The sequence below is a fragment of the Oryzias latipes genome, chromosome 9 (genome assembly GCF_053564925.1).
Source record: "Oryzias latipes strain Hd-rR chromosome 9, Olatipes_Hd-rR_3.1".
NCBI lineage: Eukaryota > Metazoa > Chordata > Actinopteri > Beloniformes > Adrianichthyidae > Oryzias > Oryzias latipes.
Window position 1 is genome coordinate 31,493,158 of NC_136245.1, and position 25,724 is coordinate 31,518,881.

At 38.6% G+C, this 25,724-nt stretch overlaps 3 protein-coding genes across 3 annotated transcripts; all 3 read right to left on the reverse strand.

Annotated features, from left to right (window-relative positions):
- Positions 1-5,015: 5,015 nt before the first annotated feature.
- LOC111947871 (nuclear factor 7, ovary-like) lies at positions 5,016-6,625 on the reverse strand. Its single transcript, XM_023958246.2, has one exon. It carries the CDS (start codon positions 6,476-6,478, stop codon positions 5,063-5,065), a length of 1,416 nt encoding a protein of 471 aa, XP_023814014.1. The 5' UTR covers positions 6,479-6,625; the 3' UTR covers positions 5,016-5,062.
- A 2,833-nt stretch (positions 6,626-9,458) lies between these two features.
- LOC110015599 (endoplasmic reticulum aminopeptidase 1-like) lies at positions 9,459-20,752 on the reverse strand. Its single transcript, XM_023958342.2, has 13 exons — positions 20,731-20,752; positions 17,207-17,687; positions 16,954-17,092; positions 15,712-15,739; positions 15,340-15,517; positions 14,464-14,543; positions 14,199-14,382; positions 13,952-14,108; positions 12,371-12,555; positions 12,141-12,302; positions 11,929-12,069; positions 10,502-10,583; positions 9,459-10,402 (listed from the first exon to the last, which is right to left on the reverse strand). Exons 1-13 carry the CDS (start codon positions 20,750-20,752, stop codon positions 10,232-10,234), a joined length of 2,010 nt encoding a protein of 669 aa, XP_023814110.1. The 3' UTR covers positions 9,459-10,231.
- A 1,701-nt stretch (positions 20,753-22,453) lies between these two features.
- Positions 22,454-24,819, reverse strand: LOC111947870 (nuclear factor 7, ovary-like). Its single transcript, XM_023958245.2, has one exon. It carries the CDS (start codon positions 24,614-24,616, stop codon positions 23,198-23,200), a length of 1,419 nt encoding a protein of 472 aa, XP_023814013.1. The 5' UTR covers positions 24,617-24,819; the 3' UTR covers positions 22,454-23,197.
- Between the last annotated feature and the right edge of the window lie 905 nt (positions 24,820-25,724).

The window sequence follows — 25,724 nt, forward strand, 5'->3', positions numbered from 1 at the left end:
CTTTATCACTTTCTCTTCTGAAATCTAAATGAATTTGAGGGATGAAGGCTTTTATAATATTAAAGAAAAACTTTATTTAAAGAACATAAATGTTGGTAATATTTACAAATGTTTAGTCAAATTTCTTTTAGATTGGTGATAAAATTATCATCTGCAATGTGGGAAGTTATACAATTTTTTCTGCCTTGTTTTCCCAAAATTGCTTAAAAAAAGAATAAATTATTTTCGGCTCTCTTAAACATCCAAAAAATCTAATGATGACGGTTATTTTGAAAAAATCGAAAAAGATCCATAACTGCAGTTTTGCAGCCTATGTGGCTCACAGCTATAGTCACAGGATTGCTGTCTACTGCCCTCTGGTGGTAGCTCGATGTACTGAATTCAAGAGGATAGAGATTTCTAATTTAAAGTTCCAGATTGTATTTATTAAAAATTATTAAATCCAGGTAAAGTTAATGTTATTTTTTTATGGGATTTTATTTAATAAGCTAAACTCTTTCTTAGTTTCTCACATATTTTACTGATAATTCCCCATAAGGTGGAAGCATTTGCATCCCAGAGAATGCTGCTAAGACAAACACAGAAGGTTGAACACTAGAACAACACAAGCTGAAAAGTGGCAGAGGATTAAACATTATAAAATTATGCTGGCAAAATATATCACATCCAGATGCAGGAAACTTCAACCAGCTTTCAGTATAAGATTCTTAACAAGAAGCTTGTGCTGGCCTGTTAATGTTTGAATTTCTATCAGTAAAACACAGTGGTGGAAGTGTAATGATGTGGACTGAGTCAATCACAAGCTGTTCTGTGCATCAGAAGTTAGTCTTGACAGCCACAACTTGAAATGGATCATGCTGAAAGAAAAGAAGCCAAACGTCACCAACAAACCTTCAACACACCAACTGAAGTGGTTTTTAGCTCTTAGATGTAGAACATTTACTCTTTTACTCACTGTTTGGGTGTTTTGGTGCAGATATTGACAGATAGATGATCAAAAAGTCTAAATTATACATTTGTGTGACCTGAGGATCTGGCCCTCCATTGTGGCCCTCTGGCTAAAGGAAAATAAAATGAGAATTTATTTAACAAAAAAAGAAGAGTGACTAAACATTGTCTTTTTTATTTACATGTTGTACTGTTCCAGTAATGCAAAGAATCTCATCCAGATTTTGATAAAGTTTTTTCAAATCAAGAAAAGATCATGTAGAACTGCTGGGCAAGACCCTTAACGCTGCTGCCTCCCGAGCGCGGCTCATCTGCAGCTCCCCACTCCCCCAGGGGATGGGTCAAATGCGGGAAACAAATTTCGCACACCTAGGTGTGTGACAAATAATGGAACTTGAAATTGAACAACATTGGGGCATTTAAAAAAATGTGATATTACATTTTCTAACCTACAAACAGAATTGATTCATTTCTGTTTATTTTCTTTTTCATGGCTGTTAACCATGAAAAAGGTTTTATGTTGAAATTTATTTAGAAAACTAAAAAATGCTCCATGAATGCTGTCTTCTGCCCTCTGGTGGCAGCACGATGTACTACATCAGAGTGGATGAAGAGGATTTTCATATTAGTTTTTCTCCTTTGGTTTGGCTCATTTCTTGAAACAGAAATTACATTCTCAAAATTCTAAGGTCATTTGGCAAAACAGTCTTACAGTTTAGCACAACACAATAGCTCACTTGCAAAATCTAATATATCTCTCAAAACTGTTCACTCATGCTTCAAAACTAAATTCCTTTCCCATGTGAAGAGTGAGTGCCACCAAAATGGCAAAGATCCTACTCAATGGCTTTGGTTCATTTCTTGATCAGACCGGACATTCTCAGCACTCTTGGTGCTTTTGCCAAAGTAATATGGATGGTTCGGCACAACACCATGGTTCACCTGCAAAAGCCATTTCTCTCCCAAAACAATTCACTCATGTGTCAAAACTAAATTTTCTTCTCATTTAAACAGTCAGTGCCCCCAAAATCCTTCATCCCTTTGGCATTGTGTAAGCACTGCAAGTCAAAATGATTAGATGTTTTGTCACTATAGCAGAGGCAAGGCAAGTTTATTTGTAAAGCACAATTCATACACAAAGTAATTCAAGGTGCTTCACAAAACAGAAAAATGCATTAAAATCACAATGCATGATAGAAATAATCAACGTAAAATTTAGTTTAAAAGAAAAGAAAAAATTTGAAAATTGATTTAAAAATAAAGGAAGGAAAGGAAAGAAAAGTGCAGATAGGACTTTTCAGTCATATACACGGCTAAACAGAAATGTTTTAAGTCTAGATTTGAACATGAACACAGAAGAGGCCTGTCTTACGACTTCAGGGAGGCTGTTCCATAATATACTTTATAATTTAAACACAAACCAAAAACTATGACAATGATGTGCAGCCTACAGTGCTGTAAATAATCAGAATCAGAATTAATTTATTGTCATATGCACAGCTTTACACCGACATACGAAATTAGTTCCAGTACAACCTGAACAAGATCAGACATACAACAGATACACATATACAGTTCAGAGTTGGCTGAGGCTGCAGCAATAAAGGTGCTGCCTTACTAGGATGGGTGTAGATGGGTTACCAATGGGGAGGGTCTGGGTCATTGGTGACAGAAAAAAAGTCATACCTCAACACTGTTGTTACAATGTGTAGATACAAGAAAAAAACTACACCGTCTAAACACAGAAGCACATATTCACACGACACACAGTACACGAGGGAGGTAGTTAGGGGGGGGGCCCTCAGCGATACACTCCGAGGGCAGCCACGGATCGGCGCCTCTCAGGCAGTGTTCACAGCGGGGGGGGGCAGGCACCGAGGTCAGGGGGGGGGGGGGGGGGTTGCGAGGCAGCATCAACCTTCAACACAACAGCGGTCTTCACACTCTGGAAGCGAATATCTTGTTTTCTTGGAGTCAAGGACAGAAGTCCTCAGCACAGAGGGGGGGTCTGATTAAATTAGATTTTTCCTGGCGCCAGCAGGTTGTTTGCTCTGCCGGCTGTGTCCTTGGCTGGTACAGCTATTCGAGGCAGATTCGATCCGAAAAGTGGGCAATTTAGACCAGTCTTGCCTCAATTCGGGCAGAAATACGCTCCAAGTTGGTATCCATCTTCTGCACAAGTTCATAGATCGTGAGCATCCTACTTAAGTGGGCAAGACAAGCACATGCTTGAGTTTCAAAACCAACAGTTCTTCACTGGTCGCTGTCCTCACCCTCCCATCACCCTCCCTCTCCTGGCCAGCGTCCTCACCCTGCTGGCCGTCCACACTCTGCTGTCTGTCTGGCCACAGATTCTCGTCCACATCACAGCGTATTTTCGCCCTTGTGATGGAACGAGGGAAGAAACGGCGTGCATGTGGCAACCATCCCCTACACTGATCTCCTGCAACATCCTCACACGCAGCATCCATGGCATGGAGCAGGGACCTCTGATCTTGAGCTCGATGTTCATACACTATCCACCTTCAAGTGGAGAAAAACTCCTCAATAGGATTGAGAAAAGGAGAGTAAGGTGGTAGGAAAACTATGACCATCCTTGGATGAGTAGTGAACCAGGCCCTGATGGGCGGGCCATGGTGGAAATTCACATATTCCCATACAATAACATATAGTGGTAGGTGAGGCCCTAAGAGACCTCTCTCAGTTCCAGGGATCAAATCAAAATGAAGGCGGTCAAAGAAGATGAGGATTTTCTGTGTATTGTATGGGCCAAGCCTGGTGATGTGAGTGGCCTCACCATTCTCACATATGGCAGCACACATAATTATATTGCCCCCTCACTGGCCTGGGACATCCTCCTTCGTTAGTCAAGTTCTAGTTTCACCTGACTGTCAATTGCTGTAATAAATGTATCAAATGTTCCAAGTGATTCATATATCGTATTCATGGTATTATGTTCTTGATTGATTTAGACAACTGAACAGACTATTGTGCATGTGATGACTTACACAATGAAATGATGCTGACTCATTTTGGAGCGAACAACCATTAGACTGAGAATCAACAATCAGTTTAGATCAACAAGATCTATTCATGGAATCTGTGCTAAATGAAGGCTACTTGTACTTCATCATTTGAAAGATGTACTGAGACATTGAGACTTGTACTAAGACATTTGAAATTTGATGAAACTAATGAGAAATGCCATTCTGTTGTGAACAATTGCAGAGTGGTTTGGAGGTTTGTCCATGTTGTTTTGAGAATGTATTTCTGTTTCAAGAAATGAGCCAAACCAATGGAGAAAAACTGTAAAATAACAATTTCCTGATTGTATTCATTTAAAAAAAAATGAATTCAGGTCAAATGTGTGTTCATCATATTATTGCTCTCCTCATTTAATTCATTTCATATTTTGATCATGGAGGTGGGTTAATTCAAAAATTCAACAATTCAATTACAAAAAGACCTAAAGAGTTAAGCTGCTTAAAGAATATCTACCATTAAAACTTTTTTAAAGTTTAAATCAATGTAGTATTATGCTTTGATGTGAAGACAATAAAAAACATTTTTTTTACTTTGAGCCTTTTAAATTCTGACAGAAATCAAATAAATCACAGAAACTTGAATCTATTTGAAACCATCATCCAACATGAAAAACTTCTTCTGATCCGTTTCTTCTTCCTGAACCTGAGAAAAACATTAACTGAACAGTTTTTGTCTGAAACACTATTAATTTCTGACTCATGAAGGAGATTTAACAGCTGCTTCACATTTACTTGAACAGAAACAGCAGAAACTTATCATTGAACATTTTAGAGATGCTGCAGTGAAAATCAAATTCAGATACAAAATGTTTGAGACACTAAAGAACAAAGAAAACAGAAATGGAATCAACATTTGTGATTTCAGCTTTCCTGCAATCCAATCCACGTTAATGTTGGGAGTGGAACGCACAAGATCTGAACAAATTTTTTAAATGAACAAATCAGAGTTTTAAAATAATATTTTAGGGTTAAAGGTTTTATACACAAAAATACAAATTTTCTGCTAAAAGAACATCAGAGCATTGGTTTGATCAATTTTTATTTTTTAATGACCAAAGAGTTAAATCATCTCAATCAGTCGGACAGATTTGGAGTTTAGAGGTTTTTGCGTCTCCAGATTCTCCAATATTGAAATACGGGTAAAGTTTCTCAGTGAAAGTGTCTTTGTAAGTGTAGATGTGAGTCATGTCTTCAGGGTTGTAGAAGGACACCTCCCCCCTGTCATAGTCCAGCTGGACTCTGATCTTCTGGAGACTCTTGGTCACAGTGACAGTCTGACCATCACCGTTTGTGTATTTTCCATTCTCAAGATCTAAACACCAGATTCCATCTTTTGGTGAAATAGAACTCTCTCCCTTCCTCTTAACAGACTCTTTAGTCACACCAATGTTCCAGTGAGGATGATCTCCCACCTCCACCTCCCAGCTGTGTTTCCCTGATCTGAATCCCTCAGAGCCAAAAACAGAAACAAAATACATGTTTCTCTCTGGATTGTTAGGAAGCTGCTGAGAAGTTTCTCCAAATCTCACACTGGTCAGATCATCAGACAGATAAAGATATCTGCTTGCAGAGTTTGGGTCCAGGAGGACCGGACTGAAGTGGACCTTCTCCTTCATCTTCTCCCAGACTCTGAAGGACAGGTTGCCCACATGTTTGGCCACATCTATCAGAGCTCCTGAGAGCAGCTGTGGGTCTGACAGCGAGCTCTGGGCTCTGGCTCTGCTCTGAGTGTCTTTCCAACTGCTGAGGAACGCCTCCTTGTCTTTCTGCAGCTCTGCTTCAACAGCACTGATACTTTCTGACAGAGAGGACATCTGCTCCTGGATCCTCTTCATCTCTCCCATCACAGTCTTCCTCTTCTGCTCCTCTTCCTCCCTCAGAGCTGCCAGTCTGGACTCCTCTTCCTCCTTCAGGAACTGCTGGAGCTTGTTGAACTCTGCTCTGATCTGTGTCTCTGTGCACAGCAGCTGCTTCTTGGAGTGTTGAATCATCTGATTGTATGTTTCCTCCACTTCTTTGTATTTGATCTTCTTGTCCTGCAGAGACTTTAAGTCAGATTTCAGCTCCTCCTTCAGCTCTCTGACTGCTTCTTCTACAGTAACCACTTTGTGACTCTGGTGCTGAAAAAACTCACAGAAAGGACAAAAAGCTCTCTGCTCGTCTTTACAGAAGAGTTTGGATTCTCCTGGATGTTTCCTGCAGACCTCCATGAACTTCTGCTCTCCTGTTTTTGTCTCTGATGATTCAGATTTCTGTCTTCCAGCAAACGAGTCAGCAAGTTCCTTCAGGCAAAGGTTCACAGCAGGATGATCTTTAGAAGATTTTCTTTTACAGATGGGACAGTTTTTGTTCTGAGTTTGTTCCCAGAACTTCTGCAGGCAGCTCCAACAGATGTTGTGGTTGCAGCTCAGAGTTACAGGATCATTGAAAGTCTCTGAACAAACGTGACAGTTCAGGTATTCAAGAAGAGCAGCTCTCTCAGCCATTTCTGACCAAAGTCTTTCAGACTCACCAGCTTCTGTCTTGAAGTTCAGGATGAAAATATTCCACAAATCTTTGTTTTTCCTGCAGAGATTTAAAGACCTTCAGTGGCGTCTGAGTTCAGTTCAGCAAAGTCATTTAACTTTCCGTTTCCTCAGATGTCATTTCTTCATTCTCACCAAAGGTGGAGTCAAGTTTTTTTTGTCTTCGTCATGTTTCAAAGTGTTAAATCTTTATTTAAAAACAGTTCATGCAGTCTAAATGTTTACATTGTTTTTCACCTCTTCAAAAACTGTGTATCAAACAACACATTTTTAAATAAAATAAACATGAAGACAACTGTCACACTAACAAATATGTACACTAACTAATGTGAAGAAAAATTCCAGCTTTTTATCTTGTTTATAAACACTTCTACACATTTAAAGAGTTTTTGGGGGATTTGTGTTTCATGAATTCTTGTGACTCAGAAAAAAAGTAATATTTTATGTCTTCATAAGTGGTTTGATTTTAAAATATTTGTTTTTTAATATGAAAATTTATCAACATCTGTAAATCATTGAAAGCTTAATCTGATAAAGTATCAACAGTTTTTTAAAAATAGTTTGATCTAGTATAAAAGGGACTGGAAATTTAGATGAAAGTCAGAAATAAAAATCTTTGAAGAGGCTTTTAGTCATGAATACATTTTCAACAAACAAACTCTCAATATTGTAATACCTTTTTCACAAAAAGTACAACAGTTTTCTTTAAAACATAATTCCTAATAATCCTTTAAAATCTTGTAATTTTAAGTTTTCATGTTTTTCTTTTAGAACAACAGGAAATCTGATTTCCTGTTGTTCTCTCCTTTACTCTTTGTTCTAATATTTTATGATTGCATTTCCATTTGAGAATATAGGAAACAGCTCTTTGAGCAACAGAAAACATGTGAAGGTGTTTGTCCATTAATCTCTGAGGAGAGAAGCTGTAGATTAACATTATTTTAGAGTAGATTGTACGAGTGGCTATTTGTATTAGTGGCTGGAAATATTGCAGCATTAAATTCTTTCATATTATTTAACTCAAACCTATTTTCACAGTTATAATGACAGAAAACCCACTATTCAGTAATCTTCTGTGTTTACAGGGAGATGTTGGTGTTTCCATGGTAACTGAGGATTACTTGATTTTACGTTATTTTTTTAAATACGTTTTTTATGAACAAAAACTTAAAGTAATTTTTAAAAAGCAAGTCATTTTTAAATGTTCTAAGATGACAGCCTAAACCAGATGTAAGTTGGATTTATGTCATAGACCTACAGGATACTTAAGTTTTGACTACTATGTGCCCTTTTAACCAGTTGGAATTAAACACTGTATAAATTATTTTAAAAAAAATATTCTCAAAGATAAATTTAGATTGAAGAAGGGGGGGGGGGGGGGGGTAAGTACAAGGAATGTGCAGACAAACAATCATACAGCAACAGAGACGGGCGGGATAATACATGGTATTATGCATAGGTGACATTCCAATATGTGAAATGTATTCTATATATCAACATGTACTTTTTGACTTTCAGTACGCTCTGTACATTGTCATGGGGGCCAAATGTGATTTCAGTGAAATGTGTGTAAATTGTGATCAGTTTGTGCCGAGTGAATTCAAGGCACTTTTGGGTTATGGTACAAACTGACCTTTTGTATATTTTTTTTGTATATTTGTATATTTATTTATTTATTCAAAGGAAAACATGCAGCAAATAAGATGATGGAGTCTTCTTTCTGATAACCAGCTTTCCAATGCCAGTGAAACTGGAAATATGAAACAAACACCAATAAACAGTTAAAAGATATTGCAAATATACCGGTATATCTATATAAATTGTAGGAAAGAAATCGTCCGTTTTTCAGTTCTTTCATCCATGCGTGTTCGATAGTCGAGAGTGGTAAAACAAACAAGGATTCAACCGGTTTAAAAATACACGGAGTTTATTTCCCTGACAAAAGTTCTAAAGCACAGATTAAAACATTAATGCAGATATATCTGGATTCTCAAGTAAAGATCTACTGACGCACAAGTTTGAAGTTACATGCGAAGTACTCGTAGATTTTCCTAAGAACAATGGAAAACTTTAAAACCAGTCTTTTTAAGATGTGTTTGAATCTCCGTCTTCCGGAAAGATCATGGTCGCTGGATCTCCGCCCCTGGTCGCTCTGATTCGTCAGCTGATAGCCCGCCTGCTTCCTCTGGCCAATAGCTGACGATTGCCAGCTTCGGATCCGCTCCACCTCCCGGGGGCCCGTTTGACCGGCGCACACGGTCCGATGATCAAAAGAGTCCCCATCTGGTCAGAGTAAATCATTCCTGGACAACTCAAGGTTCCTTTTACCGGTGTCCAGAGCAAAGGTCATCTCCAACCTCCACATGAGAACACGAATCTTCACACTTTCAGGGGAAGAATCTTCAACCCAGATGGTACGGATATCGCCCATGGCATATTTATTGCACCTATGAAAAACACCTAAGTTTGCACAAAGAACATCCTGCTTCTTCACAGGATGCTGCAACCATAAAGCAAAAAGGAATGTCACACGACCATAAATCTGGATAGTTCAAAATAAGTTCACTTCACACTAAGGATAAAGCTGTAACATAATAAAGAATACTTCACACTAAGGATAAAGCTGTAACATAATAAAGAATAAGATATTAAAACATACATTTTCTACAATATATATGATCTGCAAATATATAAAAATGTTATTCACACTTTCAGATAAGATGGAGCAAATACATTTAAAAACAATTTCATTTAGTGAATTTAAAAAGAGAAACGTTGATTTAATAAAAAATAATACACACAGTTTTGAATCAATCAAGTCTTTATTACTTTTAGGTTTGTTGATTATGGCCTACAGGTAACAAAAAACCCAAAATTAGAAAACTAAAAACTGAAAACACACAGAAAAATAAATCCTAAAAAAAACCTGTCATAGTTTTATGTTTTTCCTTAATCCAATATAAAACAATGTTTTATTTTTATAATTTAAAGAAAATGTTTATCTTTGATGTCTTTTTTTAACTCATGAGGGAACTTAGGACATTTTGATAAAGCTTTATGACTATAAATAATACATTTTTACATCATTTTCTGCAATTATAAACTATTTTTACTTCAACTTAAGGTAGTATCTCATTTAAAATCTAACTAAAACGTAATTATAATATTTTCAATCAAGTTTGAAACTTTATCTTTGATAAACTGATCACAAACATGATCTGATACTGAATATTTCAGAAATATCAATTATCTGCTTTGAATAAAGTCTTTTTTTTTATTTACAATTTTTGTAGCATTAAAAAAATAGTGCAATAAAAACAAAAATCACAGAAATTCAGACGTCAGTGCTGTTGAACATAACCCCCCCACAGCAAAAACTACCGTTAACACAAACCCACAGAAACACATCAGGATCAATCTTAGAAAAAGTGTCCAGGTCCCAAATTTGTGCCTAAAATACATCACAAAAAATTAAAATCTTTAATCCAATTAAGCTACAATCGTATGCACTTAAAATGTATTTAAATTATGCAATAATTCCTTTTTAAATTTGTCAAAACCCCTAAACCTTTCCATTGGCATAAATTAATTTTCATACTTTAGTTCCCGTTCAAAAAAAATACATCAGGTAAAACCTTTTTCATCAAGTAAAAATATAGAAATTCCATCATCGACCTGCTTCTGTTTTGGCTTCTGTGACCCCTTAACCCCCCCTCATAACTCCTGATGGTGGTTTCTGCTGCCATGTTTGTTCAGCCAGGCCTGCAGCAGAGGAAGGTTCCTGTCCATCCAGCGGATGTTGTCCTCGATGGTCTCGTAGCTCTGCTGGATGCACCTCATCTGAGAACCCGCCTCTTCTGTCAGGGAGTCGAAGAAGCTTCGTATCTGAACGCAAGAGCACAGCAATAAACAAAAAACACACCAACACAAAAGTATTAGATCTGCCAGGTCCTCTAGCAAAAGTGGCCTGAAATGATCTCTGACCTCGTGAAGCATCTCTCTGGTGGAGTACTGGTTGGTTACTCCGGCTACCAAGTGGGATATAGTGCTGGATCCCAGGTCAAACCTGCAGTTAAACACAGAATAATGTTAATGCATTGAATTTAACTCCAAACTTGACCTCCTCTTTGGAGAAAACAGCAGCACTGAGTTGGTTTTTAGGTTTAGCCCATCCGTTGATTATCCTGTTCCATCCTGGTTAGGAATAATTGCTGGAGCCCATTCTATTTTTCTAATTTAGAGGCACTAATCAGAGATACGTGCACTAGAAGAAGATGCAAACTTCACACAGAAAGGGTCCAGGCGGGATTCTAACCGAGGTGTCCTGCTACCAGAAAATCAGGCAAACCATAAACAACTTTTCCTCTTTTAATTCTACTCATGAAAGCCATTTTGCTACTAATCCAGCACATGACATTCAGTTTGGGAACAAAGTTTTGGCCTCTGATAGAAAATTATCAGAAAGATCTTAATTTTTTCTGATTTCTTTTATGTTTTAGCAACACATTTTTTAATTATTACTAAATTATTTACAGAGGAGTAAAGGTTTTTTTATAGAACTTGATTAAATAAATGCAATGATGTGTTTTCCTTCATCAGACAAAAATAACCTTTTTTATTGTTATCCTTATTTTATCTGACTAAAGAAAATAATGTAAATATGTTCAGAAGACCAAAATATGTTGATGTTTATACAAAATCTACAAAAAGTACTACTGGATGATTCAGAATTGTAAAGTAACTGTTGGAAATGTGTCATGTGCTCAGAATAAAGTTTATTTTGTATCATTTGGTTTTAAAGCATTGATGTGGATTAGGGATGGGTATCGTTGGGATTTTATCCGATACTGAACTGGTACTTTGAAAAACAGAGCCGGTGCCTAAACGGTACTCGAATCGGTTCCCCAAAAATTGAAAAAACACATCACCAACTTTTTCCAAAAACATTTAAGTGTGACAAAGCAGCGACACAGGAGCACAGGAGAGCGTTTGAAAGTGTCTCAGATGCTCGATTTCCTTCTTTCTGACAGTCATCTGTTTCCAGAGAGCACGGATTTTACCGCTCATCACCATGACAACAATCTTTTTTCTGAGAATTCTTCAAAGTGCTCTTGTGCAGCAGGACGCTGAATTAGAAAGTTTTGATGTAAGATGTGCGCTCTGCCTTCAGCATTTTGACTGAAGCTCCGCCCACCCTCACGGCCTCACCCATCCTTATATGAGCCCACCCACAATAACTGGAAAGGTAAAATGATTGGCTAGAATTGTGCCGCATAACGAAGCACAACAATGAAGCATCGAGATGCCCGTTTTTATACAGTGATGCTATATTATTGTATTTGCAATATCTCTGCACCGTTTTGGGACCATCCCTGCTGTTTGAAATGTTCATGTGTGATGAGTTCACTGACTTCTGAATCAGCGTGTGCCAGTGGGTTCTGAGGAAGTCCCACGCCAGTTTAAAGCCATGAGGATTCCTGGCGACAGAGACGATCACATCTGGGAGGTCCTGGGTCTTCATCACCTCCCCGTTGAGGCTCTGCTCCATCATCCTACAGAGAGGAGAGGTTTAGCTTCAGTCCAGTAACCTTGAAATCCGATGTACTCATTTGCTGAGACTCACCACTGAAGCTTGTCCGTCATCGTTGTGACCGCCATGGCCCACTTTAAGCGTCTCTTCACCGACATCTGCAGAGACGTGCGGTACTTCTCATACAGGAAGTCCCACCCCTCCCGTGTGCGAGCTCCAACCATAAACACGGCCATGGTGATGTCCACAGGGAGGCTAAAGCCACAAGCATGTCAGTTCAGACTAAAGACGGAACGGTTTTACACACTGCTGTGACCTCTGACCTCATGGTGCCATCAGAATCCCTCCACTGGTTAAAAAGCCGCGTGGCTTTGGTCACACAGGGACTGTAATTCCTGACGCAGGCGAAAAGCAGCAGGTAACTCCTCAACACTCGCTGGGACACCGAGCCAGAGTCGTTCCACTCCTGCTGATCGATCAGCCCCCGAAACAGATCCACGATGAAGCTCTGAAGGAGACGAGCGGACGCAGGTTTACCCCTCAATGTTGGATCCACTGATCTGCACTAGCAGGGACGTCAATCAGTGAAGTTCAACCTTTTTCAATTGTAAGCACGAGATAGACACAACTTTACGATCTGTTAACTAATGATAGATTATTTTTTTTAAATAATTATTTCCTTGTTTAAATTGTTAACTTAATTTATGAAATTTTCTTTCTTTTTTTAAATTTCCCCCTGTAAAGAAAAAGGCATTGAAGCAGCAACATATGAAAAAATGATTACAAAATGATCTATAGAAAAGAACAGATAGAAAAACTGATGGTAAATTTAGATCAGTGTTTTTCAACCTTTTTTGAGCCACGGCACACTTTAACCTTGACTAAAATCCCGCGGCACACCAGCATCCAAAAAAAAAAAAAAAAAGGAGAAACTCATAGTCTGTATGGATCTACAGCCCTTCTGCAATCTCACATGCATTTTTGTGATAATTGTGGCAGAAAAAGCTGAAAGTTGCAGCTGTTTTTTCTAAAAGACACAATAAAGGTTAAGTTAAATATTCAAAAACTGTTTGATGTGTGTTCATTGTGGTTTCAAGACGTTTAACACGAAGACTCAGTGTGCGCTAAGATGCTGTCACTTTAACCCAATGCATCATGGGAGTAGTTTATGGGAGATGAAAATGTTTCATTGCTTCATTGTTTTGTTCACTTTCTCCACGGTCTGACACCGGATTCTGCGGAAAGCTACACCGCTAAAGACAAGCTTGTTGGAACTGAGAGACTTTATGAGCTAAATCGGAATAAGGAAGTAAAGACTTTAACCACTTCTGATTGGTCAGACTGACGATGTGTGATTAAGCTTTCAAGAATGATTGGTGGAGACAGTTAAAGGGGCGGGACTTTTCCAAAAACAGCTGACGCTACGGCTAAATCGCTGTACCGTCATTCTTAACAAAATGTCTTTGATAGAATCAAATAAACACAAAGAAAAAAGTATTTTACGATCTTTCATATTCCTAACTACTCAGTGTTTTATCAGGGCCTGTTTGGATGAACACAGAGCTGATATCCTGGAGATGGAAAATGTTTTTAGATCAGTGAATGAGGGCAAGTTCCCACAGCACACCTGACCATCGAAAAACACTGATTTAGAGGAAGAAAAACTACCATAAATACTACAAAAAAACTTTTTTTGCTGTCTATAATTTTCACAGTTTATAATTACTTGTTCACATTATGATGATAAATAACTCACATTGCAAAATTTGAACACAAATTCCTGAAGATTGTAAATCCTAGAGTGAACATTGATATTTTTATCTATTTCCTTCTGCTCTTCAATTCTTCTCAAACCTTTAAAGTACAGAGTTTTGTTTATGCTCCCGTTGTGACACGCCACAAACCTTCATCTGGTTCTCCAGCTCAGGCATGTCTCGCTTCTCCATCAGTTTGTAGAGAGGTACAAGTTCCCCAAAGCCCTGCCAGACCGCCATGATCTCCGTCTCTCTGGACAGGTAAAGGGACAGCTCCAGGGCCGTGTCCAGCCTCACCTTCTCTACACTGCACATAACAAGTGACCAGACTCAGTTATGAACTGTGACTCCGCCCAGAGGAGATGAAACAGGAAGTGTGTTCCTGCAGGAGACGGACCTGACCAGCTGGAAGACGTTGTGGATCAGGCTGGCCCGGTCGTTGCCACTCAGGGCTGTGTGGTTGTGATGCAGCAGGGAGATGATGGAGTTCCAGCCCCCACCGCCATAGTGGACCATGTAGTAGCCGCTCATGTTGACGTTGAACTTCACCCAGTCCACCTCCTCTGGCAGGTACAGGACGTCTGAAAGGGAAGAGACATAGGGTGAGGGGGGGAGCTCACGGATCTAGTCGTGTTTGTGAGGAAGAGTCTGCAAACATTCACCAGATTTTGTTTTCAGAAGGAAACGGTGGACGGAGCGGGAGGCGCTGGTCATATACGTCAACGGGATCTGCCACAAGAACCTGCCGACACACAGATTGATCAAACTTTTACAGGGAATTAAATAGTTTTTACTCTGTCTCTATTGGTTTATAGAAACACAAAAGAAATCCGATTTTTTTAAGATATTCTCGTATTCGATATGAAGCTTCTTGGCTTGACCATAGTCTCTGGAGACGGTGAGGCGCTAATATAAATAAATACTCCTTGGCCAACAAAGTCCTTTCCTTTATTAAAAACAAAAAAACAAAACTGATTCTATGGCCTCATAATTCATTCCAGGTCAATGCCATAAATGAAGCAGAGGAAACATCCTGCAGGTGAACAGATGCACTATGTGACACCGCCAAAACAATGGTTGAGAAATCCTACTGCGGTACTTTGGAATGTTGACAAATTTACATGAAATTGAAAAGAAATCTGATCGTTTACAGCCTCACAGTGTTTCAGTCCATTTACTAATGTTTTTCTGAACGTCTCTTCCAATCTTGTTCAAATTTCCAGTTCAGAGCTCCTGCCGAGGTTACAGATCTGCACTTGAGGTTCCTCACATCTGCTCTCCTTCATTTTATCTCCAGCAGAAATGATTGACAGATGACATTTTTCACTCATGCTGTGAGGATTTCCCTGACAATTTTTGATTTTCATTTTTAATCATTCAAAGTAAAAACGGTCATATAAACGAGAGCACGAGCAGGGAAAATATTAGCTATGTGGGCTACAGTAGGATGTTTCTACTTTTATAGCTGCTGTTGTTCTGGCTTTAAGATATAAATAAGGAAAAGGGATTTATTTAGGAATGACTTATGGGTATATTACCCTTCAGTGAGGGAGGGGTTGTCCGTCCTAAGGAACCGCTCCTGACTCAGCCTGACCTCCCGCCCTTTGACCTCCACGGTGACCAGCGGGAAGCCCTCCTGCAGCGTCCAGGTGTCCATGATGGCCCTGACATCCAGCTCATCACCCGAGTACCACTTCTGCCGATCAGTCCACATCCCTTAAGCTCAAAATGCATCAAATGCGCTCAGAAGCTTCACATTGTAACTTTAAATCAGATTTAATGAATACGGTGAAGGCTAAAAAATAGGTAACATTGATAATCAACGAAGCCACATGAGGACAGAGTGTTTTTTTCCATCTGATATTCTTGCTAAAAGCGTTTGGAGCAAAACTCTTTGTGCTTCATTCGGCCTTCGTCCAAATCATCTGAGCTGCAGATCTGAAGACAAAAAGCACAGGATTTGAGAAAAAAAAGTAAATTAAACAAACTGAAAACATGCAGCAAAGTCTTAAACAGCAGAACAAAGATGGTACAGTGTTTAACAACCAGTATGCCATGAGAAAGCATCAGATGCACCATGGGAAATGATTCCATGTTCCTAATTAGTCTAGAAAACATTTACCACTGCCAGGTTATCAACTCTGAGTTTATCCAAACATCATACTCAGTAGTTAAAATATTAAATTTCATAACAGATTTTTCTTTGAGTTTTTTTATGCTTTTTTGTTTAGATAACAATGCATGCAATTAATATAAACTAGAGTTTTTTCATTTCTTCTTTTATAGATAGCTTTGTGAATGTTATCAGTGAAGAAGTGCACCCATGCTCAAAAAGATTTTAAAAAAAACTACATACTACAACCAAGAACAGCACTAACCTGCAGAAATAGAGTAGCATCTCTTAGTACACCTATTCGATTAACAAAAAAAGCTGCTGTCATTTTTACAAAAAAAAAAAAACATATAAAAAGGATCAGAATAATTTTTTTAATTTTTCATCATTTATTCACTGACTAAGGACATCTCCTTTTAAAGTTTGAAAGAAAACCAAAAGGGTTTTATCAACAAAATAAATGTGAAAATTTACAGTAAAGTCTGCAGATGGAAAATAACAGAGAAATGTTTATTTTTTATTTTTTTTCATCTTTAAACTATGAAAATCTCTTATTCCTAATAAGCAACCTGCAGTCATCTGCTGGTAAAAAGCATAAACATTTTTTTATCTAGTATAAAAGCAGAGGAAAAACACTGAACAGAGCTGTTACTACATGGTTAAACATGATCTGCTGCTTTACATCCATGTAGTTTTCAACCAAAGACCCACTCTGATGAAAATAGTGTTTGGTGTTTTTAACGTGTTTTTGTTGGATTTTTCTGACGACTGAGGACATACATCAGAAAATTTGCTATAAAACTCACTTTCTGACTATTTCTTTATTCAAATTGTGTGTGTTAAAAAATGAAGCACAGAAGGAGCAGAAATGCAAATCCTTAAGATTATCTGATGAGAAAAAGTCCAGCAACTGAGCCAAAAAAGAAGGGAAATGTTTTTAAGAAATGACTAGCATGTAGTGACTACGTAATGACAGATTCGCTCAATCCCCTTCACGACATTGGTGTTAAAGCCATCAGGAAAAGACGTGCTGGTGTACCTTAGGCATGTTGGAAATGGCAATGTGGCGTGGCTCTCTAATAATCCGGATGGTGAAGTTGGCTTTGAAGGCGGGCTCATCAAAACAGGGAAAGGCCCCACGAGCAAAGGTCGCCTCAAACTGTGTTGATGCCATGACCCTGTGAGAAGTAAAGCATAAAATACTCTAGTTTTCTTTTTTCTTTCTCACAATAACTCCAGTTTTTGCTCTAAATGACACTGTTTTGGCCCAAATCTGGGTTTTGTGGACCTACCGGACCTCCCCGGTGCTGGTGCGGTAGCTGCTCTTGTAGAACCCATGGTAGCTGTCAGACAGGTTTGCAGCAAACTCCAGCTGGACCTCATACTTCCTGCCTTTGGTCAGCACCACGTCAGACATCAAGGCGAGCTGATGAAAGCGAGGATACTCCAGAACCTGGAGGACCCTCGTGCCCGCTGGCGCGAGCAACAGCGCGCTTGATATGTGCATTTTCTTTGCGTGGAGAACCACAACGCTGGTGTCTTCGTGCACGTCCAGGTCTATGCGAACGACACCGGTGAAGTCCAGGGTGGTGAGGTTGGGGTGGAGGCTCAGGTCATAGTGGAGTGGGGAGATGGTTTTGGGGAGTCTCATGCGGTCCCAGGGAAACAGCTGTCCATTTGTAGCTACTGGGATCTCCTTGGGTTGGTCTGGACTTGGTATTTGAGCTCCATGAGATGAAGGGATCAGAGCAAAGAGTAGGAGCAGGAGAGTTCCTGAGAATCAAATCTAAACATGAAACAAATCTAAAAATAAAATAACTCCATTGTCTTCAATTAATCTTCCATAATCTAATAAATCTCAGACTAAACAAATGTTATTGTGGATTAACTGGTTTGGAAGGAAACCAGATTGAGTTTCACTTATTACAACTGACTGTTGAACAACTTTTTCAGTCTGTTAGCTAAAAAGTGAGTGAATCATTTATAATCAACATTTAATAAAGTTATTGGTCTCAAGTTGTTAATAAGAGATTTGTCTTTGTTTGGTTTTGGTATTAATATTATCATTCTTTTTCATTGTTTTCAAAAGTGTTTTATTCAGCAAACAGGTCTTTAAAGCTTCAAATAGGAACTTTCTAAGAAGTTTCCAGAAAAACCTGCAGAAGTTTGAAGTCAGACCATCCTGACCAGGAGATTTCTCTTTAACATGATCAAGTTCTAAAATATTCATGTCTTTATCACTTTCTCTTCTGAAATCTAAATGAATTTGAGGGATGAAGGCTTTTATAATATTAAAGAAAAACTTTATTTAAAGAACATAAATGTTGGTAATATTTACAAATGTTTAGTCAAATTTCTTTTAGATTGGTGATAAAATTATCATCTGCAATGTGGGAAATTATACCATTTTTTTCTGCCTTGTTTTCCCAAAATTGCTTAAAAAAAGAATAAATTATTTTCGGCTCTCTTAAACATCCAAAAAATCTAATGATGACGGTTATTTTGAAAAAATCGAAAAAGATCCATAACTGCAGTTTTGCAGCCTATGTGGCTCACAGCTATAGTCACAGGATTGCTGTCTACTGCCCTCTGGTGGTAGCTCGATGTACTTAATTCAAGAGGGTAGAGATTTCTAATTTAAAGTTCCTGATTGTATTTATTAAAAATTATTAAATCCAGGTAAAGTTAATGTTATTTTTTTATGGGATTTTATTTAATAAGCTGAACTCTTTCTTAGTTTCTCACATATTTTACTGATAATTCCCCATAAGGTGGAAGCGTTTGCATTCCAGAGAATGGTGCTAAGACAAACACAGAAGGTTGAACACTAGAACAACACAAGCTGAAAAGTGGCAGAGGATTAAACATTATAAAATTATGCTGGCAAAATATATCACATCCAGATGCAGGAAAGTTCAACCAGCTTTCAGTATAAGATTCTTAACAAGAAGCTTGTGCTGGCCTGTTAATGTTTGAATTTCTATCAGTAAAACACAGTGGTGGAAGTGTAATGATGTGGACTGAGTCAATCACCAGCTGTTCTGTGCATCAGAAGTTAGTCTTGACAGCCACAACTTGAAATGGATCATGCTGAAAGAAAAGAAGCCAAACGTCACCAACAAACCTTCAACACACCAACTGAAGTGGTTTTTAGCTCTTAGATGTAGAACATTTACTCTTTTACTCACTGTTTGGGTGTTTTGGTGCAGATATTGACAGATAGATGATCAAAAAGTCTAAATTATACATTTGTGTGACCTGAGGATCTGGCCCTCCATTGTGGCCCTCTGGCTAAAGGAAAATAAAATGAGAATTTATTTAACAAAAAAGAAGAGTGACTAAACATTGTCTTTTTTATTTACATGTTGTACTGTTCCAGTAATGCAAAGAATCTCATCCAGATTTTCATAAAGTTTTTTCAAATCAAGAAAAGATCATGTAGAACTGCTGGGCAAGACCCTTAACGCTGCTGCCTCCCGAGCGCGGCTCATCTGCAGCTCCCCACTCCCCCAGGGGATGGGTCAAACGCGCGAAACAAATTTCGCATACCTAGGTGTGTGACAAATAATGGAACTTGAACAACATTGGGGCATTTAAAAAAATTTGATATTACATCTTCTAACCTACAAACAGAATTGATTCATTTCTGTTTATTTTCTTTTTCATGGCTGTTAACCATGAAAAAGGTTTTATGTTGAAATTTATTTAGAAAACTAGAAAATGCTCCATGGCTGCTGTCTTCTGCCCTCTGGTGGCAGCACGATGTACTACATCAGAGTGGATGAAGAGGATTTTCATATTACAGTTTTTCTCCATTGGTTTGGCTCATTTCTTGAAACAGAAATTACATTCTCAAAATTCTAAGATTATTTGGCAAAACAGTCTTACAGTTTAGCACAACACAATAGATCACTTGCAAAATCTAATATATCTCTCAAAACTGTTCACTCATGCTTCAAAACTAAATTCCTTTCCCATGTAAAGACTGAGTGCCACCAAAATGGCAAAGATCCTTCTCAATTGCTTTGGCTCATTTCTTGATCAGACCGGACGTTCTCAGCACTCTTGGTGCTTTTGCCAAAGTAATGTGGATGGTTCGGCACAACACCATGGTTCACCTGAAAAGCCATTTCTCTCCCAAAACAATTCACTCATGTGTCAAAACTAAATTTTCTTCTCATTTAAACAGTCAGTGCCCCCAAAATCCTTCATCCCTTTGGCATTGTGTAAGCACCTCAAGTCAAAATTATTAGATGTTTTGTCACTATAGCAGAGGCAAGGCAAGTTTATTTGTAAAGCACAATTCATACACAATGTAATTCAAGGTGCTTCACAAAACAGAAAAATGCATTAAAATCACAATGCATGATAGAAATAATCAACGTAAAATTTAGTTTAAAAGAAAAGAAAAAATTTGAAAATTGATTTAAAAATAAAGGAAGGAAAGGAAAGAAAAGTGCAGATAGGACTTTTCAGTCATATACACGGCTAAACAGAAATGTTTTAAGTCTAGATTTGAACATGAACACAGAAGAGGCCTGTCTTACGACTTCAGGGAGGCTGTTCCATAATATACTTTATAATTTAAACACAAACCAAAAACTATGACAATGATGTGCAGCCTACAGTGCTGTAAATAATCAGAATCAGAATTAATTTATTGTCATATGCACAGCTTTACACCGACATACGAAATTAGTTCCAGTACAACCTGAACAAGATCAGACATACAACAGATACACATATACAGTTCAGAGTTGGCTGAGGCTGCAGCAATAAAGGTGCTGCCTTACTAGGATGGGTGTAGATGGGTTACCAATGGGGAGGGTCTGGGTCATTGGTGACAGAAAAAAAGTCATACCTCAACACTGTTGTTACAATGTGTAGATACAAGAAAAAAACTACACCATCTAAACACAGAAGCACATATTCACACGACACACAGTACACGAGGGAGGTAGTTAGGGGGGGGGCCCTCAGCGATACACTCCGAGGGCAGCCACGGATCGGCGCCTCTCAGGCAGTGTTCACAGCGGGGGGGGGCAGGCACCGAGGTCAGGGGGGGGGGGGGGGTTGCGAGGCAGCATCAACCTTCAACACAACAGCGGTCTTCACACTCTGGAAGCGAATATCTTGTTTTCTTGGAGTCAAGGACAGAAGTCCTCAGCACAGAGGGGGGGTCTGATTAAATTCGATTTTTCCTGGCGCCAGCAGGTTGTTTGCTCTGCCGGCTGTGTCCTTGGCTGGTACAGCTATTCGAGGCAGATTCGATCCGAAAAGTGGGCAATTTAGACCAGTCTTGCCTCAATTCGGGCAGAAATACGCTCCAAGTTGGTATCCATCTTCTGCACAAGTTCATAGATCGTGAGCATCCTACTTAAGTGGGCAAGACAAGCACATGCTTGAGTTTCAAAACCAACAGTTCTTCACTGGTCGCTGTCCTCACCCTCCCATCACCCTCCCTCTCCTGGCCAGCGTCCTCACCCTGCTGGCCGTCCACACTCTGCTGTCTGTCTGGCCACAGATTCTCGTCCACATCACAGCGTATTTTCGCCCTTGTGATGGAACGAGGGAAGAAACGGCGTGCATGTGGCAACCATCCCCTACACTGATCTCCTGCAACATCCTCACACGCAGCATCCATGGCATGGAGCAGGGACCTCTGATCTTGAGCTCGATGTTCATACACTCTCCACCTTCAAGTGGAGAAAAACTCCTCAATAGGATTGAGAAAAGGAGAGTAAGGTGGTAGGAAAACTATGACCATCCTTGGATGAGTAGTGAACCAGGCCCTGATGGGCGGGCCATGGTGGAAATTCACATATTCCCATACAATAACATATAGTGGTAGGTGAGGCCCTAAGAGACCTCTCTCAGTTCCAGGGATCAAATCAAAATGAAGGCGGTCAAAGAAGATGAGGATTTTCTGTGTATTGTATGGGCCAAGCCTGGTGATGTGAGTGGCCTCACCATTCTCACATATGGCAGCACACATAATTATATTGCCCCCTCACTGGCCTGGGACATCCTCCTTCGTTAGTCAAGTTCTAGTTTCACCTGACTGTCAATTGCTGTAATAAATGTATCAAATGTTCCAAGTGATTCATATATCGTATTCATGGTATTATGTTCTTGATTGATTTAGACAACTGAACAGACTATTGTGCATGTGATGACTTACACAATGAAATGATGCTGACTCATTTTGGAGCAAACAACCATTAGACTGAGAATCAACAATCAGTTTAGATCAACAAGATCTATTCATGGAATCTGTGCTAAATGAAGGCTACTTGTACTTCATCATTTGAAAGATGTACTGAGACATTGAGACTTGTACTAAGACATTTGCAATTTGATGAAACTAATGAGAAATGCCATTCTGTTGTGAACAATTGCAGAGTGGTTTGGAGGTTTGTCCATGTTGTTTTGAGAATGTATTTCTGTTTCAAGAAATGAGCCAAACCAATGGAGAAAAACTGTAAAATAACAATTTCCTGATTGTATTCATTTAAAAAAAAATGAATTCAGGTCAAATGTGTGTTCATCATATTATTGCTCTCCTCATTTAATTCATTTCATATTTTGATCATGGAGGTGGGTTAATTCAAAAATTCAACAATTCAATTACAAAAAGACCTAAAGAGTTAAGCTGCTTAAAGAATATCTACCATTAAAACTTTTTTAAAGTTTAAATCAATGTAGTATTATGCTTTGATGTGAAGACAATAAAAAACATTTTTTTTACTTTGAGCCTTTTAAATTCTGACAGAAATCAAATAAATCACAGAAACTTGAATCTATTTGAAACCATCATCCAACATGAAAAACTTCTTCTGATCCGTTTCTTCTTCCTGAACCTGAGAAAAACATTAACTGAACAGTTTTTGTCTGAAACACTATTAATTTCTGACTCATGAAGGAGATTTAACAGCTGCTTCACATTTACTTGAACAGAAACAGCAGAAACTTATCATTGAACATTTTAGAGATGCTGCAGTGAAAATCAAATTCAGATACAAAATATTTGAGACACTAAAGAACAAAGAAAACAGAAATGGAATCAACATTTGTGATTTCAGCTTTCCTGCAATCCAATCCACGTTAATGTTGGGAGTGGAACGCACAAGATCTGAACAAATTTTTTAAATGAACAAATCAGAGTTTTAAAATAATATTTTAGGGTTAAAGGTTTTATACACAAAAATACAAATTTTCTGCTAAAAGAACATCAGAGCGTTTGATCAATTTTTATTTTTTAATGACAAAAGAGTTAAATCATCTCAATCAGTCGGACAGATTTGGAGTTTAGAGGTTTTTGCGTCTCCAGATTCTCCAATATTGAAATACGGGTAAAGTTTCTCAGTGAAAGTGTCTTTGTAAGTGTAGATGTGAGTCATGTCTTCAGGGTTGTAGAAGGACACCTCCCCCCTGTCATAGTCCAGCTGGACTCTGATCTTCTGGAGACTCTTGGTCACAGTGACAGTCTGACCATCACCGTTTGTGTATTTTCCATTCTCAAGATCTAAACACCAGATTCCATCTTTTGGTGAAATAGAACTCTCTCCCTTCCTCTTAACAGACTCTTTAGTCACACCAATGTTCCAGTGAGGATGATCTCCCACCTCCACCTCCCAGCTGTGTTTCCCTGATCTGAATCCCTCAGAGCCAAAAACAGAAACAAAATACATGTTTCTCTCTGGATTGTTAGGAAGCTGCTGAGAAGTTTCTCCAAATCTCACACTGGTCAGATCATCAGACAGATAAAGATATCTGCTTGCAGAGTTTGGGTCCAGGAGGACCGGACTGAAGTGGACCTTCTCCTTCATCTTCTCCCAGACTCTGAAGGACAGGTTGCCCACATGTTTGGCCACATCTATCAGAGCTCCTGAGAGCAGCTGTGGGTCTGACAGCGAGCTCTGGGCTCTGGCTCTGCTCTGAGTGTCTTTCCAACTGCTGAGGAACGCCTCCTTGTCTTTCTGCAGCTCTGCTTCAACAGCACTGATACTTTCTGACAGAGAGGACATCTGCTCCTGGATCCTCTTCATCTCTCCCATCACAGTCTTCCTCTTCTGCTCCTCTTCCTCCCTCAGAGCTGCCAGTCTGGACTCCTCTTCCTCCTTCAGGAACTGCTGGAGCTTGTTGAACTCTGCTCTGATCTGTGTCTCTGTGCACAGCAGCTGCTTCTTGGAGTGTTGAATCATCTGATTGTATGTTTTCTCCATTGTTTTGTATTTGATCTTCTTGTCCTGCAGAGACTTTAAGTCAGATTTCAGCTCCTCCTTCAGCTCTCTGACTGCTTCTTCTACAGGAACCACTTTGTGACTCTGGTGCTGAGAAAACTCACAGACAGGACAAAAAGCTCTCTGCTCGTCTTTACAGAACAGTTTGGATTCTCCTGGATGTTTCCTGCAGACCTCCATGAACTTCTGCTCTCCTGTTTTTGTCTCTGATGATTCAGATTTCTGTCTTCCAGCAAACGAGTCAGCAAGTTCCTTCAGGCAAAGGTTCACAGCAGGATGATCTTTAGAAGATTTTCTTTTACAGATGGGACAGTTTTTGTTCTGAGTTTGTTCCCAGAACTTCTGCAGGCAGCTCCAACAGATGTTGTGGTTGCAGCTCAGAGTTACAGGATCATTGAAAGTCTCTGAACAAACGTGACACTTCAGGTAGGATTCAAGAAGAGCAGCTCTCTCAGCCATTTCTGACCAAAGTCTTTCAGACTCACCAGCTTCTGTCTTGAAGTTCAGGATGAAAATATTCCACAAATCTTTGTTTTTCCTGCAGAGATTTAAAGACCTTCAGTGGCGTCTGAGTTCAGTTCAGCAAAGTCATTTAACTTTCCGTTTCCTCAGATGTCATTTCTTCATTCTCACCAAAGGTGGAGTCAAGTTTTTTTTGTCTTCGTCATGTTTCAAAGTGTTAAATCTTTATTTAAAAACAGTTCATGCAGTCTAAATGTTTACATTGTTTTTCACCTCTTCAAAAACTGTGTATCAAACAACACATTTTTAAATAAAATAAACATGAAGACAACTGTCACACTAACAAATATGTACACTAACTAATGTGAAGAAAAATTCCAGCTTTTTATCTTGTTTATAAACACTTCTACACATTTAAAGAGTTTTTGGGGGATTTGTGTTTCATGAATTCTTGTGACTCAGAAAAAAAGTAATATTTTATGTCTTCATAAGTGGTTTGATTTTAAAATATTTGTTTTTTAATATGAAAATTTATCAACATCTGTAAATCATTGAAAGCTTAATCTGATAAAGTATCAACAGTTTTTTAAAAATAGTTTGATCTAGTATAAAAGGGACTGGAAATTTAGATGAAAGTCAGAAATAAAAATCTTTGAAGAGGCTTTTAGGCATAAATACATTTTCAACAAACAAACTCTCAATATTGTAATACCTTTTTCACAAAAAGTACAACAGTTTTCTTTAAAACATAATTCCTAATAATCCTTTAAAATCTTGTAATTTTAAGTTTTCATGTTTTTCTTTTAGAACAACAGGAAATCTGATTTCCTGTTGTTCTCTCCTTTACTCTTTGTTCTAATATTTTATGATTGCATTTCCATTTGAGAATATAGGAAGCAGCTCTTTGAGCAACAGAAAACATGTGAAGGTGTTTGTCCATTAATCTCTGAGGAGAGAAGCTGTAGATTAACATTATTTTAGAGTAGATTGTACGAGTGGCTATTTGTATTAGTGGCTGGAAATATTGCAGCATTAAATTCTTTCATATTATTTAACTCAAACCTATTTTCACAGTTATAATGACAGAAAACCCACTATTCAGTAA